The sequence below is a fragment of the Mobula birostris genome, chromosome 2 (genome assembly GCF_030028105.1).
Source record: "Mobula birostris isolate sMobBir1 chromosome 2, sMobBir1.hap1, whole genome shotgun sequence".
NCBI lineage: Eukaryota > Metazoa > Chordata > Chondrichthyes > Myliobatiformes > Myliobatidae > Mobula > Mobula birostris.
The window spans coordinates 218,536,157-218,550,256 of record NC_092371.1 but is presented as its reverse complement, the minus strand read 5'-3'; the positions used below and the strand labels follow the sequence as shown (position 1 = coordinate 218,550,256).

Here is a 14,100-nt window from a genome sequence, read left to right as displayed (position 1 = left end):
AGGATGATTCCAGAAATGAAAGGATTACAAACGAGGAACGTTTGATGGCTGTGGGTCTATACACACTGGAATTCAGAAGGATGAGGGGGGATCTCATTGAAACCTTTCAAATGTTGAAAGGCCTAGACAGAGTAGATGTGGAATGAATGTTTCCCATGGTGAGGGAGTCTAGGACAAGAGGGCACAGCCTCAGGATAGAAGGGCGCCTTTTCAAAACAGAGATGTGGAAAAATTTCTTTAGCTGGAGGGTGGTGAACTTGTGGAGTATGTTACATCAGGCAGCTGTGGAGGCTAGGTTGTTGGGTGTATTTAAAGCAGAAATTGATAGGTTCTTGATTGGAAATAGCATAAAAGGTTACGGGGAGAAGGCCAGGAACTGGGGTTGAGGAGGAGATTAAAAAAAAAGATCAGCCATGATTGATTGGCAGAGCAGACTCAATGGGCCAGATGGCCTAATTCTCTCCTGTGTCTTATGGTCCCACACCACCAGCATCCCAATGATGATCATTGAGAAGAAACTCAATTGGGACAGTCATATAAATACCATGACCACAAAGCAGAGCAGAAGCTGGTTATTCTGCAGCAAATAACTCATTTCAAAATCTTTCTCCATCCAGGAGTTACAAAGTAAGAACAAAATGGAGTACTGTCTGTTGGCTTTGATAACAGAAGGTAGGTTTATCAACACTTAGGAGGTTTGACACCATCAAGATCACAGCAGCCGGCTTGATTGACACTCAATCTACCACCTTAAATATTCATCTCCTCCACAGTGGGTGGAAAGTGGCTTCAGTTTGTACCATATACAAAAATGCACGAGCCACTTACCCAGGATAGTAATCCTCAGACCTCTGCTACAGAGAAGGACAAGGATAGCAAGCTCATAGAAACCTCACCACCTGCAGGTTCCCCTCCAAGTCACATAATCTTAATTCAGAAGTACCTCACTCTACTTCCGTTGTCACAGGATCTAAATCCTGGCACTTCCTGCTCAAGGAGATTGTGCAAGTACTTTCACCAGAGAAGAACTGTTCAATATGGTTCACCTCCACCTCCTCAAGGGCAATCAGGAATAGACACTGAATACTGGCCTTGCCAGCAACACCTGGATTCCAAAAAAATAGAAACACATCTTACATTTTCTGCAGGTGTGTAATTCTTTCATGCCAATCATTGCCTTGTTTAAAAAATATTTTTTGGCGTTGACTCCAATGAAGACATGCAATGTAGACCCAACCACCCCCAGAGTTACAATGAATCACCTGCCCCGTCTTCAGCACAAACCCAGCGCCAGCCTAACGCCCCGCCCCCTTCTGTCCTCCCTCTCTTCCGATTGATCCCGGCACCTTGGTCCAGAGCGTAAACGTGCGGCAGTGCGGGCGGCGATTGGGCAAGATGCCCGTCAATTAGGGCGAGCGGGCGTGCCGCTACAATGGATTGGCTCGTTGAACTGGCGCTGTGAAAGATGTCAATGGGTCTCCTCCCCACCCCCAGCTGTCACAGCAGGCTGAGTGAGCACGGGGGAAGCTGACTGCGCTCCGGCCTCGGGGAGACGGCAAGCTGGGACCCAGGCAGGTAAGGGATTGATATTAGGTCCCATTCAGCGCTGGAGTCCAAAAGCAGCAGTTAATCCCGAGCTGACCCTTGGAGGTGATGCAGAATAACAACGCGCGTAGCTGCAGGTCACCGCGCTCATTGCCATCAATCGCCAGATCGGCAGTTCCACATCTGAACTGTTAAAGATTTGCAGCGTCGTTCACAGCCAAGCGCACCGGTTCCTGGCTCATCTATTGAGAAAGGATGCCCATCTCTTCAGTGATACTAGTTTCATTTTATTGTTCCTTTGGGACACGGGTGCTGGTGCTGGGAGCGGGAACAAACCCGAGTATCACTGCAAAATCAATGAGCAAGAAATTATTCCGGAATAGAGTGTGAAACACTGTCACTGGTCAAGCAGTTCAAATTGATTGCTTTGCTGTTCTCTTATTATGAGAACATTATTATGGCTTCGGTATACTCATGTTCTACTTTTAGGTATTGCTGGTGAGAATTTTTATTGTGTGTCAGTCGCGCTGTTTCGATATTCCCAGACTAACATAAGTGGGTGCCTTTAGGAGTGCTGATGGTTTGTTATCTCTCTGCTGAGAGTCTGAGATAATATGTTTCCATTGAGGCGATATGATTTTAGTGCTCGTTGCAAGACTGCATTTAATCGCACTTACTTTGCTTTTGAGCAGGATGAGAGGAGACGATCCATTTGCTGCTATGAAGAACCTGAAACGCTTCAGCGACAGAGCTGCTGCCGGCGATTTTTTCGTTCAGGCTGCGGACATCCGTGATCCTAATGATCACATCCTCTCGCAGGAAGATTTCGATGAGATAACGGATTTCAATGACCTCCCGACCTCACTCTTTGCCTGCAACGTACATCAGTCTGTTTTTGAAGACGAACAGCGAAGGGTATGTATGACCATCAATAACATGGATGCAGATGTCTTTGAAATTGTTGAACAATTGGACGAGTGCGTCCTGATTTCCTTTATATAATTTGCTTTCAAATAGCAATAGTGAAGAATTGTTAGTAAATGGAAGACAGGCAATGATGACTGATATGAAGATTGGGTTACAGATAATAGGCATCCAAACACAATAAGAATTTTTTGGAGTTTTGAGATTGGCTTTCAGTTTTCCAATGGAACATATAGCCTCGGTAGCCTTCTTTTCGTCATGTACTTTGCACAAGTTGTATACGGATGAGTGGTCGAAACTGGGGAGTTAATGCGAATAAACCGGTTTTATGTAAGTGGGTGCCTGAGGTTGGTGCAGTCTTGATGAGGTAAGGCGGGGCGGGGGGGGGGGGAAGGTTTGGTTCTTTAAGACCCCATGACAAGTTGTTGATCTCTTCACTCAGAGAAGGGTTGGAATGTAGAATTTGCTACCACATAGTGTGGCTGAGTGTACATATACATGAATCAGATTAAAGGTGAGTTTGAAAGTGCATGGGAGAAAAAGTTGTGAGGAGATGATCGGTAAGAGAAAGGATAACGACCAAACGGACTGAGTGCTTATATCCTGATCCTGAATGGCGTGGCCTGATCTGTGATTAACTGCTGTATCTAAAGGCTTGAATTCCTCTGCTGCACCTTGCTGTCATGTTTCACAAAATAGGCAATAATGCGGAATATTACAATCTTAATAATCATATAATTTTGGGATACTCCATAATGATAGGTCAGAATTTAATGAGATCACTGAATGATTCATCCATTTATCATGTCTATAAAGGTGTTAACTGTAGCATACTCATGAATCTCCAGATGCTAGGCTCCACCCCAGACCCTGTAAATTGAAAACCAAGATCATGCTTTATTTTTAGTACTGTAAAATTATTTATTAAAAACAGCAATTTTAGCTGAAAGTATTTGCTTCTGTGTTGTGAAATCGCATGGATCCTTTTTCCTGATGCTTAGCAATTTTGTTTATGGAAGCCTGCAACATGAAGATCAGTTCTTCCAGCTGATCCTATAAACTTGTAGCACAACAAAGCGAAGAACTGTACAAAGCACATGAAAACATCACACTATTTATAGCTCACTGAAGAAAACCACTGATCCTGTGTTATTTTTGGATGTAGTGTAAAAAAGCTACTGAGGTTCTCCAGGGGTTATTGTCCAACCGTTCCGGTAACTAAAACATATATTTGGATATTATTTGAAGAACTTTGTCAGTTTGGTGCAAACCTTTTCTCAAAATATGGTTATGAAAAAATCAATGTTACTGATATGTGTAGTTATTATTGTTGAAACATTATCTAGATAACTGCTTAATATCTGCATAAAAATAAAGGCTAACCAGCACCACGATTCAGATTTATTTTCATTTTCTCCCAAGTTCTTTGCTACTCTGAAAAATTTCCCAAAGGGTTTAATTGTAGGGTATAACAGATCCCCAAATATTCTATTTTTGTTCGTAGGTCTAGTGAACATTTTTAGCTCTCAAGTGAACAGTACTTGAAATATGTAAAAAATTTTGGTTCAAAATGAGTTCCAGATTTTGGAACATAGTGTAGGTCCTGAGAATTCCAGGATGAGTAACATTTACAGTGCCATTTTTACTAAAGTGCACAGCAGTAATTTTTATTGGTTTTTAAGTAGTACTTCTTGAGAGGTAAGTTTGAGTTCTTCATTTCCCATTTTAACTGTCTGACTGTAAACTCTCTAATGATTTAGAACCTTTCTAAATTAAGTGACTAATGTCTTCAAATATCTTATCAATTTTTAGAATAATTAAGCAGTGAATAAAGGGTTCAAATTGTGTCCTACATTATATGAGTGAGGCTTGTGATGTTTACAACTTTTGTTCAAGGTTAGGCTGTAAATCCAAAATTATTCTATACTGTTCTAAAATATTCAGGATGATTGGCACTTTAATTGACCACTTTTGTGGTGAAGTATACTGTTTGCTTAAGATAATATTTATTAGAGAAGGAAGGTTAATGCCTTTAATTGTATTTACTGGTCTAGTACAAATATTATTGGAATATTTTATCACACACACATCTTTATTTTATTAATTTTCCCTTTAGTAAAAGAAAGTAAATGCTTCAGAACTTAACAGAAATTCACTTCAGAAATATTCTGGTTGTTATTGCTTATCTCCGATACATGAGTATTGACCTGTGGTGTTAGTGAAAATCTGAAAACAAGCTTCAGGTTAGTTTTTTATGGTCAATTCAATTTGAGGATACAATCAGTTAAGTGAACTAGAATATTTACAAGGTAAGTGGAAAGATTTGTAAACTCATCAAAGTAGTTCTCCATTTTCTATCAAGTGTGAAAATTACCATCAGTAATAAATAGAACTCAGGCTATTTTGTATTGATGATTACAGTTAATTTTAAAAAGCACTTGGAAATGTATCTGATGTATTTAATAGTTAGCGGGAGTAGCAACCACTGTTGTCAAGCTGCCTGAAGATGAGGTTTTAGCAATGTCTGATGGATAGGAACCACATAAAATAAATGGACATTATTGCTACGAGTTTTTAATAACATAGGACCGTATTGCAAGTACCATTATTTTTCACTGTTCATCTTCCATCTCAATTTGTGGTTTTAAAGTAGGAGATGTCAAGGTGGTCGAGAGAGCGAAATTTCAAAACAAATTCTAGACCAGGAATTCCCAAGCTGAGGTCTCTGGAGCTCCCGGTTAACGGTGGAGATTCATGTTATAAAAAAGATTGGGAACCCCAGTTCGAGACTAATATCCATGTTAGGCAGCTTATTTGTCTGGCCATGTGGACAATCCCAGAACCTGTAACAAATCCTAGGGATGGAACAATTTCCATCTCTCGTACTTTGTTTTGAATCAGAAGCACCTGTGTTCATTTTGGCCAGTCACCAATGCCTAGCACAAAAGGGCCCTGAAGACTTCAGTCGGGGTTTAGATTTCTGGGAAAATCAGCACCTCTAAAGTATGTTATCATCAGGCCTGTTTCTGGTTAAATTTAAACCCATGAGTGTCATGTTTTGCACACATTCTAATCGTTCACTCTAAAATTAAATATGAGGCCTTATTCCAAAAAATGGAGCTATGGAACATTGACTCCCCAGATTAACAGATTTGACAATAATCCTGTTCTGACCCATAGCTAAAAGATAATGTGAGCTACTGTAATTGCAAATATATTAAATGATATAACATACCTATTTTAGAATATTCACATGGTGCTTAGTTCTGATAAATTTTGATCTGAAGAGAACAATGTCTTTGTTCATGCCACTGGTAAATCATTGTTTAACAATCTACTGAATTACAACATCTTTAGATGGCTTACTAGCATAGAATTAGAAACAGGAACAAAGATCTCAGTTTCTTAGCTTCCTCAAAGGTGCTATTCTAACCAGCTGAATTATTTCCTAATTGTTGTCCATTTTTCCTTGAAAATTTTGAGAACAAACTTAGCAAACGTTGGGCATGCATTGACTATGCAAAGAAAAAACTGTAAAGTGGCGTGTAAGATGAGCATCAACTTGGATCCACTTATTTCACACACAGCAGTTTGGCTGAATTCACAGTTTTATTTATTTTTTATGGAAATAGTTTGATTACACTAGTTAAATATATCATTCTTTTAACCATTTCTTTTGAAATATAAATCATGCAGTTCAAATGCGGCTTGTTAATACTGTTAAATCTAATTAAAGCGTCAGAGTGAAAACAGGTTGCTTCTAATGCAGTTTGAGTAGAATAAGCACATAGGGATCAGGGCAGAAAAGCCCAGGGCACTGGTACCCTGCAAGCTCTTGGCAATAGCTCACATGCCTTTAATGATTTCAGGACAACAGTCAGATTACAATGAAAAATTCACCACAGGTCACTGCTCAGCTTCTGCTAAGCCTCTTGTAACACTGTGACCCACAACTCATTCCTATTTGTGATTGCATGAAGTTCAGGTCACTTTATTCCAGACCCACGATGAAGAAATGTTTGTACGCAGAGCACCCTTGTGCTAACAAGTGTCACCTTTTCTCTGGTTTCAAATCTGATTTATAAGTGTGATTCAAATCCAATTATATCAAATTGAGAAGTGGCAGATTCCACTGCAAAATAAACTCTGCTGGATGTAGTTAATTTCAATCATTTGACAAGTAATAACAGCATGTTACACTCAGTAATTCAGGAACAGCTTCTTCCCCTCTGCCATCTGATTTCTGAATGGACATTGAACCCATGAACACTACCATAACTTTTATTGCATTGCTTACTTAAATATTTTATTTATCTTTTTTACTGTAATTCAGTTTAAAAAATTATTATTATGCCTTGCACTGTTCTGCTGCCACGTAAACAATGAATTTCACAATATATTCTGCTGATATTAAACCCAATTCTCTGCTGGTATCTTTAACCATGCAAAATTAGTTGTACTGAGCACCAATTAAAAAAAATCCAAAATTCATTAAAAATATAACGATTTCATCTCAGAGAAGTTCATACACATTTTCACATTTATGCACTCATACATGGTGCAAATGATTGTCTTGGAGGTTGTTATTGTGATCACAACATCCTGTTGGATATTGGTAATGTAGAATAATGCAGGTCTGGTTCGCTGGTTCACGGATGAGACTGATGGCAGGGTAGCTGCACGGACCAGGCCCTCATACTGTGGGGTCATCTGTTGCAGCTGCCCAGGAGAGGAGACGCCAAGGCGGTGTGGGAAAGAGCAGAGGCCCCTGTGGGCGTGCTGGAATGGAATGTGTACTGGGTTGGGGGCTGGCTTCTGACGTCGGTACTGCCCTCCAAGTGTTTGCTTGGTGGAAGACAAGCTGGATCAGGCCAACATCCCATGCACCATCAATCTACAAGCAAGCCACTGAGGGACTTGCATTATTTTATTGAGACTGTATGTTTCTCTGCTATCATAACTACAGTATATGTGCTGTATGCTCTTTGTATCGGGATTTGCACCTTGGCTCCAGAGGACTGGCTGTATTTATATGTACGGTTGAATGACAATCAAACTTGAACTTGACCTCATGATGGAAACCTTAAAATGGCAAAACATATATTTAAATTACTGCTGCAATGTTTTGTGAAGAAAACCATCCATGTTTAATCTTTCTCAGATGTTTTCTAAATGCTCTTTTGCAGGAATAATGTAACCTAAGCAATGCATAATGTAAGCAATGGCATAATTAAGAATAGCCAAGCTGTACTCATTAGATGTTTTGTCTTACCTAATGGAGGTAAATCATACACTATGATGGGGCTGAATGGCTTAATGGTCCTATGCCTTATGGTCTTATACTGCTGGTGTCTCACACAGTGAAGATTGACACAAAATACTTACTACGTTCGGCCACTATTTTTCTGCTGTATTACTAACTCACCAGCATCATCTTCCAGCGGTACAATATCAATTCTTGCCTCTCTTTGACTCTTCATATCTCTGAATAACTTTTGATTCTTGATAGATATATGGACAGGAAAGGAATGGAGGGTTATGGGTCAAGTGCAGGTCGGTGGGACTAGGTGAGAGGAAGAGTTCGGCACGGACTAGAAGGGCCGAGATGGCCTGTTTTCGTGCTGTAGTTGTTATATGGTTATGTGGTTATATTAGCAGAATACAGAGGTGGCATAGCGCTGCAGCTAGTAGAACTGTTGACTCTTAGCTTAAGTGACCCAGGTTCAATCCTAAACTCCAGTGTCCCTTGTGTGGAGCTTGCACACTCTCTCTGTGAGTACGTGTGTGTGTGTGTTTTTCTATGCACTGCAGTCTCCTCCCACGAGCTAAGGATATGTGGGTTGCTAGGTTGATTGGCCACTATGTGCAAATTAGTGGTTGAATCCTGCAGGAGTTGAATGAAAATAAAAATGGTAAATGAAATCAATATGGTGTAAGTGGCTGCTTGATGATTAGCCTATGGACTGAATTGGTAAAATGTACTGATCCATGCAGTATGGCTCTGTAAATAACAGATTAAATAACAATAGAGAGGGAAAAATCTTCCTCCATGCACTTTATGGAGTGTAATTCTGACACGGATCCAACGGCTTAAATTTCATTATCAACTGTCTATTAAATCTGCCTTTCATTATCGAAGGAATGTAGGTTTTATTATTTTTCTTATTATACAGATTTTTGGGTGATGTATGGAGTGGTATTTGCTGTGCCCGAAAGGAATTTGAAATTGTTTTTCCACCATGTCTGAAGCTGCAGTCAATGAAATCCTGTTTCTCCACAAATTGTAACGTTGAGTATTTTAAGATATAATTAACACAGAATAAACTATTTAATGTGAACTTCAATTTTTTTTAGATACTACTTCGGCTGAAAGATATTTTAAAAATCCTTAACCTGTCAGCACTGTCAGGGTTGTTAAATAGCATATGAGATCATAATCTCTGCTAAAACTACTGTTTGATCCTCAGAGAAATATTCTTAGAACTAGGGAGTTTTATTACCTCAGAATAATACTTAAAAATTTAAACCATTCTTAAAATGATAAGATGTAACATTGTAATGAAAAATTTGTTTATACTATTTTATCTTATCTCACAATATGATAAGTGTGTTCCAATCTTTCTTCAGCTTCAAATACCTGCTTTTTCCTTCGTGCTTAGCTGGTGGCAAGAATTCTTTAATCTGATTGGCTGATTAGCCTGGCCTTCGGCTGCTCTGTTCCCTGATGCTACAGTCCCTCCATAGATGGTGCCATATTCAAAGTCACATCATTCTGGTGGAAATTAATGCTCAAGCTCACAGTATCCTGTTTTCTGCAAGGAACGTCCCACTGCTAGTATTTGTTGCAGTTGAAAGGAGCGTTTCCTTTCTAGTGCAAAATTCTATGCGACTATTGGTTTTCTATTATTTCACTCTACTGATGCAACGCTTATACACAAACAATGAATTTTTAATGGAACATTCAGTCACGAGGGGCATTTTAGGGGACTCTGAATTTGCTTTGGCGAATGCATTCACGCACTCCTGTGAGCCAGAATCATCAGATAACAATGATAATTTGAACTAGTCTGATTTCTCTTTCACTAATCCAAAGGCCAGTTGCATTAACCTTACTGCTGCCCTGATATGAGTAATTCATTCAGGCATTAAACCTGACTGCTCCTGGTCTACATAACCTAATTATAAGGCAGGTCTAGAAGGTTGGGTCCCATGGAATCCAGGGAGATCTAGTTAGCGGGATTCAAAATTGGTGTGGAGATAGGAAGCAGAGGGTGGTGGTTGATAGTTAAGAGTCATCGAGCACTACAGCACAGAAAAATGCTCCTTGGTTTAAATAGTCCATACTGAACTATAATCCCATCACCCTGTGCCTGGACCATAGCCTCCATGCCCCTCCCATCCATGTACTTATCCAAACTTCTCTTAAAAGTTGAAATCAAAGGTCATTTTTCAGAATGGAGGCCAGTGACTAATGGTATGCTGCAGGGTCCTATGCTGGGAGCCTTGATATTTATTATTATATAAATGATGTGGAGTGGAATGCACAAGGCTTGATTGGCAATGCTTGCGGATGACACGAAATCAGGGAGTGTTGCTGATAGTGAAGAAGGTTATTGTATGTTGTAGAGGGATCTTAATCAGTTGGGAAGGTGGGTTGAGGAGTGACAATAGATGCCAATACACATAAGTTCGAGGTGATGCATTTTGGAAAGTCTGATCAGCGTAGAACCTATACTATCAATGGTAGGGTACTAGGAGTTCAATGGAACTTTGGGATATAGGAGTGCTCTGCTGGGGGAGAAGTTGACAGCGATGCAGGTGGATGCTTCCCTGGTGTCATGGATTCTTGATTACCTGACTGGCAGACCACAGTACGTGTGCTTGCAACACTGTTTGTCCGACAGAGTGATCAGCAGCACTGGGGCTCCACGGGGGACTGTCTTGTCTCCCTTTCTCTTCACCATTTACACCTCGGACTTCAACTACTGCACAGTCTTGTCATCTTCAGAAGTTTTCTGATGACTCTGCCATAGTTGGATGCATCAGCAAGGGAGATGAGGCTGAGTACTGGGCTACGGTAGGAAACTCTGTCACATGGTGCGAGCAGAATTATCTGCAGCTTAATGTGAAAAAGACTAAGGAGCTGGTGGCAGACCTGAGGAGAGCTAAGGTACCGGTGACCCCTGTTTTCATCCAGGGGGTCAGTGTGGACATGGTGGAGGATTACAAATACCTGGGGATACAAATTGACAATAAACCGGACTGGTCAAAGAACACTGAGGCTGTCTACAAGAAGGGTCAGAGCCGTCTCTACTTCCTGAGGAGACTGAGGTCCTTTAACTTCTGCTGGACGATGCTGAGGATGTTCTACGAGTCTGTGGTGGCCAGTGCTATCATGTTTGCTGTTGTGTGCTGGGGCAGCAGGCTGAGGGTAGCAGACACCAACAGAATCAACAAACTCATTCGTAAGGCCAGTGATGTTGTGGGGATGGAACTGGACTCTCTCACAGTGGCGTCTTGAAAAGAGGATGCTGTCTAAGTTGCATGCCATCTTGGTCAATGTCTCCCATCCACTACATAATGTACTGGGTAGGCACAGGAGTACATTCAGCCAGAGACTCATTCCACCAAGATACAACACAGAGCATCATAGGAAGTCATTCCTGCCTGTGGCCATCAAACTTTACAACTCCTCCCTTGGAGGGTCAGACACCCTGAGCCAATAGGCTGGTCCGGGACTTATTTCATAATTTACTGGCATAATTTACATATTACTATTTAACTATTTATGGTTCTATTACTAATTATTATTTATGGTGCAACTGTAAGGAAAACCAATTTCCCCCGGGATCAATAAAGTATGACTATGAAGTGCATACTTCATTAAAAGTGGCATCTCAGAAAGACAAGGTGGTGAAAAAAGGCATTCAGCATAATGAGTCAGGACAATGAGTATAGCAGTTGGGAGCCTTGGTGAGGCTGCACTTGGAGTACTGTATACTGTTTTGGTCACCTTGTTACAGCAAAAACATGGTTCAACTGGGAAGAATGCAGAAAAGATTTACAAGGAGATAACGAGGATTAAAGGTCTGGGTTATGGGGAGAGATTGGCCAGACTAGATCTTTATTCCTAGGAATATAGAAGAATGAGGGGCAACCTTACAGAGGTGTTTAAATTAATAAGAGGCATACATAAGATGGATGATAACAGTCTTTTCCCCAGAGTAGGGGAGTCCAGAGATTTAGGGTGAGAGGGGAAAATATAGAAGGGCCAGAGGGGAAAGTTTTTTTAACACAGATTGTGGTGAGTATATGGAATGAATTGCCAGAGGCAGTGATTGAAGCAGGTACGATAGTATAGATAACGAAACAGTTAGTTAAGTACATGAAGGGACGGGGGTTAGAGGGATAAGGGCTGATTACAGGAAATTGGGGCTAGTTGTGTGGGTCCTGTGGTCAGCATGGACTGGTAAAGTAAAGAACCTGCATCTGTGTTGTGTTGCCCTATTATTCTATAATAGAATTATTATCAAAGCTGTCAGAGTAGACCATTGTGATTAGTCCATTTCTCTTGCTTTGCAATTCAATTTTTGTTGTGCTGACTTTCAGTTTTGTGAATGCAATGAATTTTAAGCGATGATTGATTTCGGAAGCTGCCAGATTGACTTTCCAATTACTGTGATTTTACTGTTCAGTTTCAAAGATTTCCAGAGAAGACCACCATAAGGTAATTTAAGGCTTGGCATTGTTACCACAGCAAAAAAAATATTGAATTGGTTTTGTCAGGTTTTTAATTCATTGAGTTATTTATGCTATAATGTTGGAATCACTTTAAATCTTGCTTTTTACATTTATTGCTTTTGTGACTTTTAAATTATCTGAATAAGTTTTACTTTTGTTTTGGTCAAATAGATGAACTTTTGTAAAAATACATCTTCATTCTCTTGAGCCTCTTTAACTGGGAGCTTCGATTAAAATGAAAGTAAAAATGGCTTGTATGTTTTCTCTCTAGAAATTCCACTTGAAATACTACAATCATAAAACAAACATGCCTAACTCTTCATCTGTAATGACATATATATTGATGGCCCAGATTATACTCCACATCAGGGTGTGTGCTCCTTGACTCTTAACACTTCTTAATGCATATTTAAGCACATATGATTCAGGACAGATTTCCCCCCTCACCCTGGCCATCTGTATCAATTACATTAACCTTCCTCAAAGTTAATGAAAAGCTAATATTCAGGAGTACTGTGATGAAGCTCCAAGTAAGATGTGAGACTAAAGTTCACAATGTTCCCAATGTGTTTAGTCATGCAGTTATTTTTAAAGATGTGGCAGAGGTCCCAATTAGATTAACTCACTATGCCATTCATTCTCTATGGTTATGTATAGGATACAAAATTTTAACTTAAACTTTTAGGTAGATTCGGTAGGAGGGGTAAAATAATTCATTAATGTGTTTAAACTGTTGTGGAGAAAATTACTGCAGTTATGTTTTTAGAATAGTTTTTAAAATGTTTCTTGAATTTCTGAAAATTTGCAACTAGTTTTACTGAATATTACTATTCTTACTGGAATTGACATCAACATGATTGATTCTTAACTGTCTTCAGAATTATTTTAGCAAACCTTTCATTGGAAACCAGTATTAGCACCTATATGCAAAACCTGAAATGAGTTTAATTGGCCTAAATCCGTCATATATTTAAATTCCAGCTTTCTGTTGTCAAATATTTGGTAGCAATATTTTGCGTCATTGCTTAAAGAAAAGAAGGAATTACACTTCTCCTGCCCCTTTCTTGAATTCCCACGGCTTTTTGCAGCCAATTAATTTCATGGTGTAGTCACTGGAGTAATGTAGGAAAATTTGCAGCCTTTTGTGCACATCAAGATCGCAGGCAGCAATAATGTGATGCATTTAGTGACTGATAAATTTTGGGAAGTCTCTGGAGATAAATCATCATAAATTTTAATCTCCTCACTTATAGTGAGGAGTCCATGGAAACTCAGTACATTTAATTGTCCAGTCTTTAGCCAATGATAAAATTGAAATATCTCTCTGTTGCAATTCCAGTTCCCTGGCCATTATGTACTGGCATTCTAATGGATTAATCTTCTATGCTTCCTAAAATGTTGTTAGTTTTGCTACTTAAATTTATTGTCACAAAGCTTTTAAGCATCGATGTTGCATTACTTCCATTTGTAGCATCCACAGCTACTTCCTTGGGTTACTTTAGACCCATATGAAAATCTTCTTTTTTCAAGTCCCTGGGTGAATCAATCTTCAAATTAGCCAGAACAATGAACTTATAGAAGGAAGCCTGCCTTGTGTTGGAGTTTCCTCTGTACTGTGTCCCCTGTTTTCCGAACGTTCACTTTATGATACCTCGCTGTTACGAAAGACCTACATTAGTTACTTGTTTTCGCTAACAGAAGGTGTTTTCACTGTTATGAAAAAAGGCAGCGTGTGAACAAGGGCAGCGCACGAAAAATGCAGCACGCGAAAAAAGGCAGTGTGTGCCCTGAACAGCACATGCCTGTGAGCATCTGTGCTTTATGTCGATTTATTTTGAGCATCCGTTAGCAAGGTGAGTCCTAAGGTATCGGAAAAGCCTAAAAGAGCTC

General features: G+C 39.8%; 1 protein-coding gene across 1 annotated transcript in view; it reads left to right on the top strand.

Annotated features, from left to right (window-relative positions):
- Nucleotides 1–1,490: 1,490 nt before the first annotated feature.
- Nucleotides 1,491–14,100, top strand: part of rcan2 (regulator of calcineurin 2) — a 380,425-nt gene continuing 367,815 nt past the window's right edge. The window contains exons 1-2 of the mRNA XM_072251469.1: nucleotides 1,491–1,575; nucleotides 2,238–2,460. Coding sequence (XP_072107570.1) covers nucleotides 2,239–2,460 — 222 coding nt within the window. The 5' untranslated portion in view covers nucleotides 1,491–1,575; nucleotide 2,238. The remainder of the gene's footprint in view (nucleotides 1,576–2,237; nucleotides 2,461–14,100) is intronic.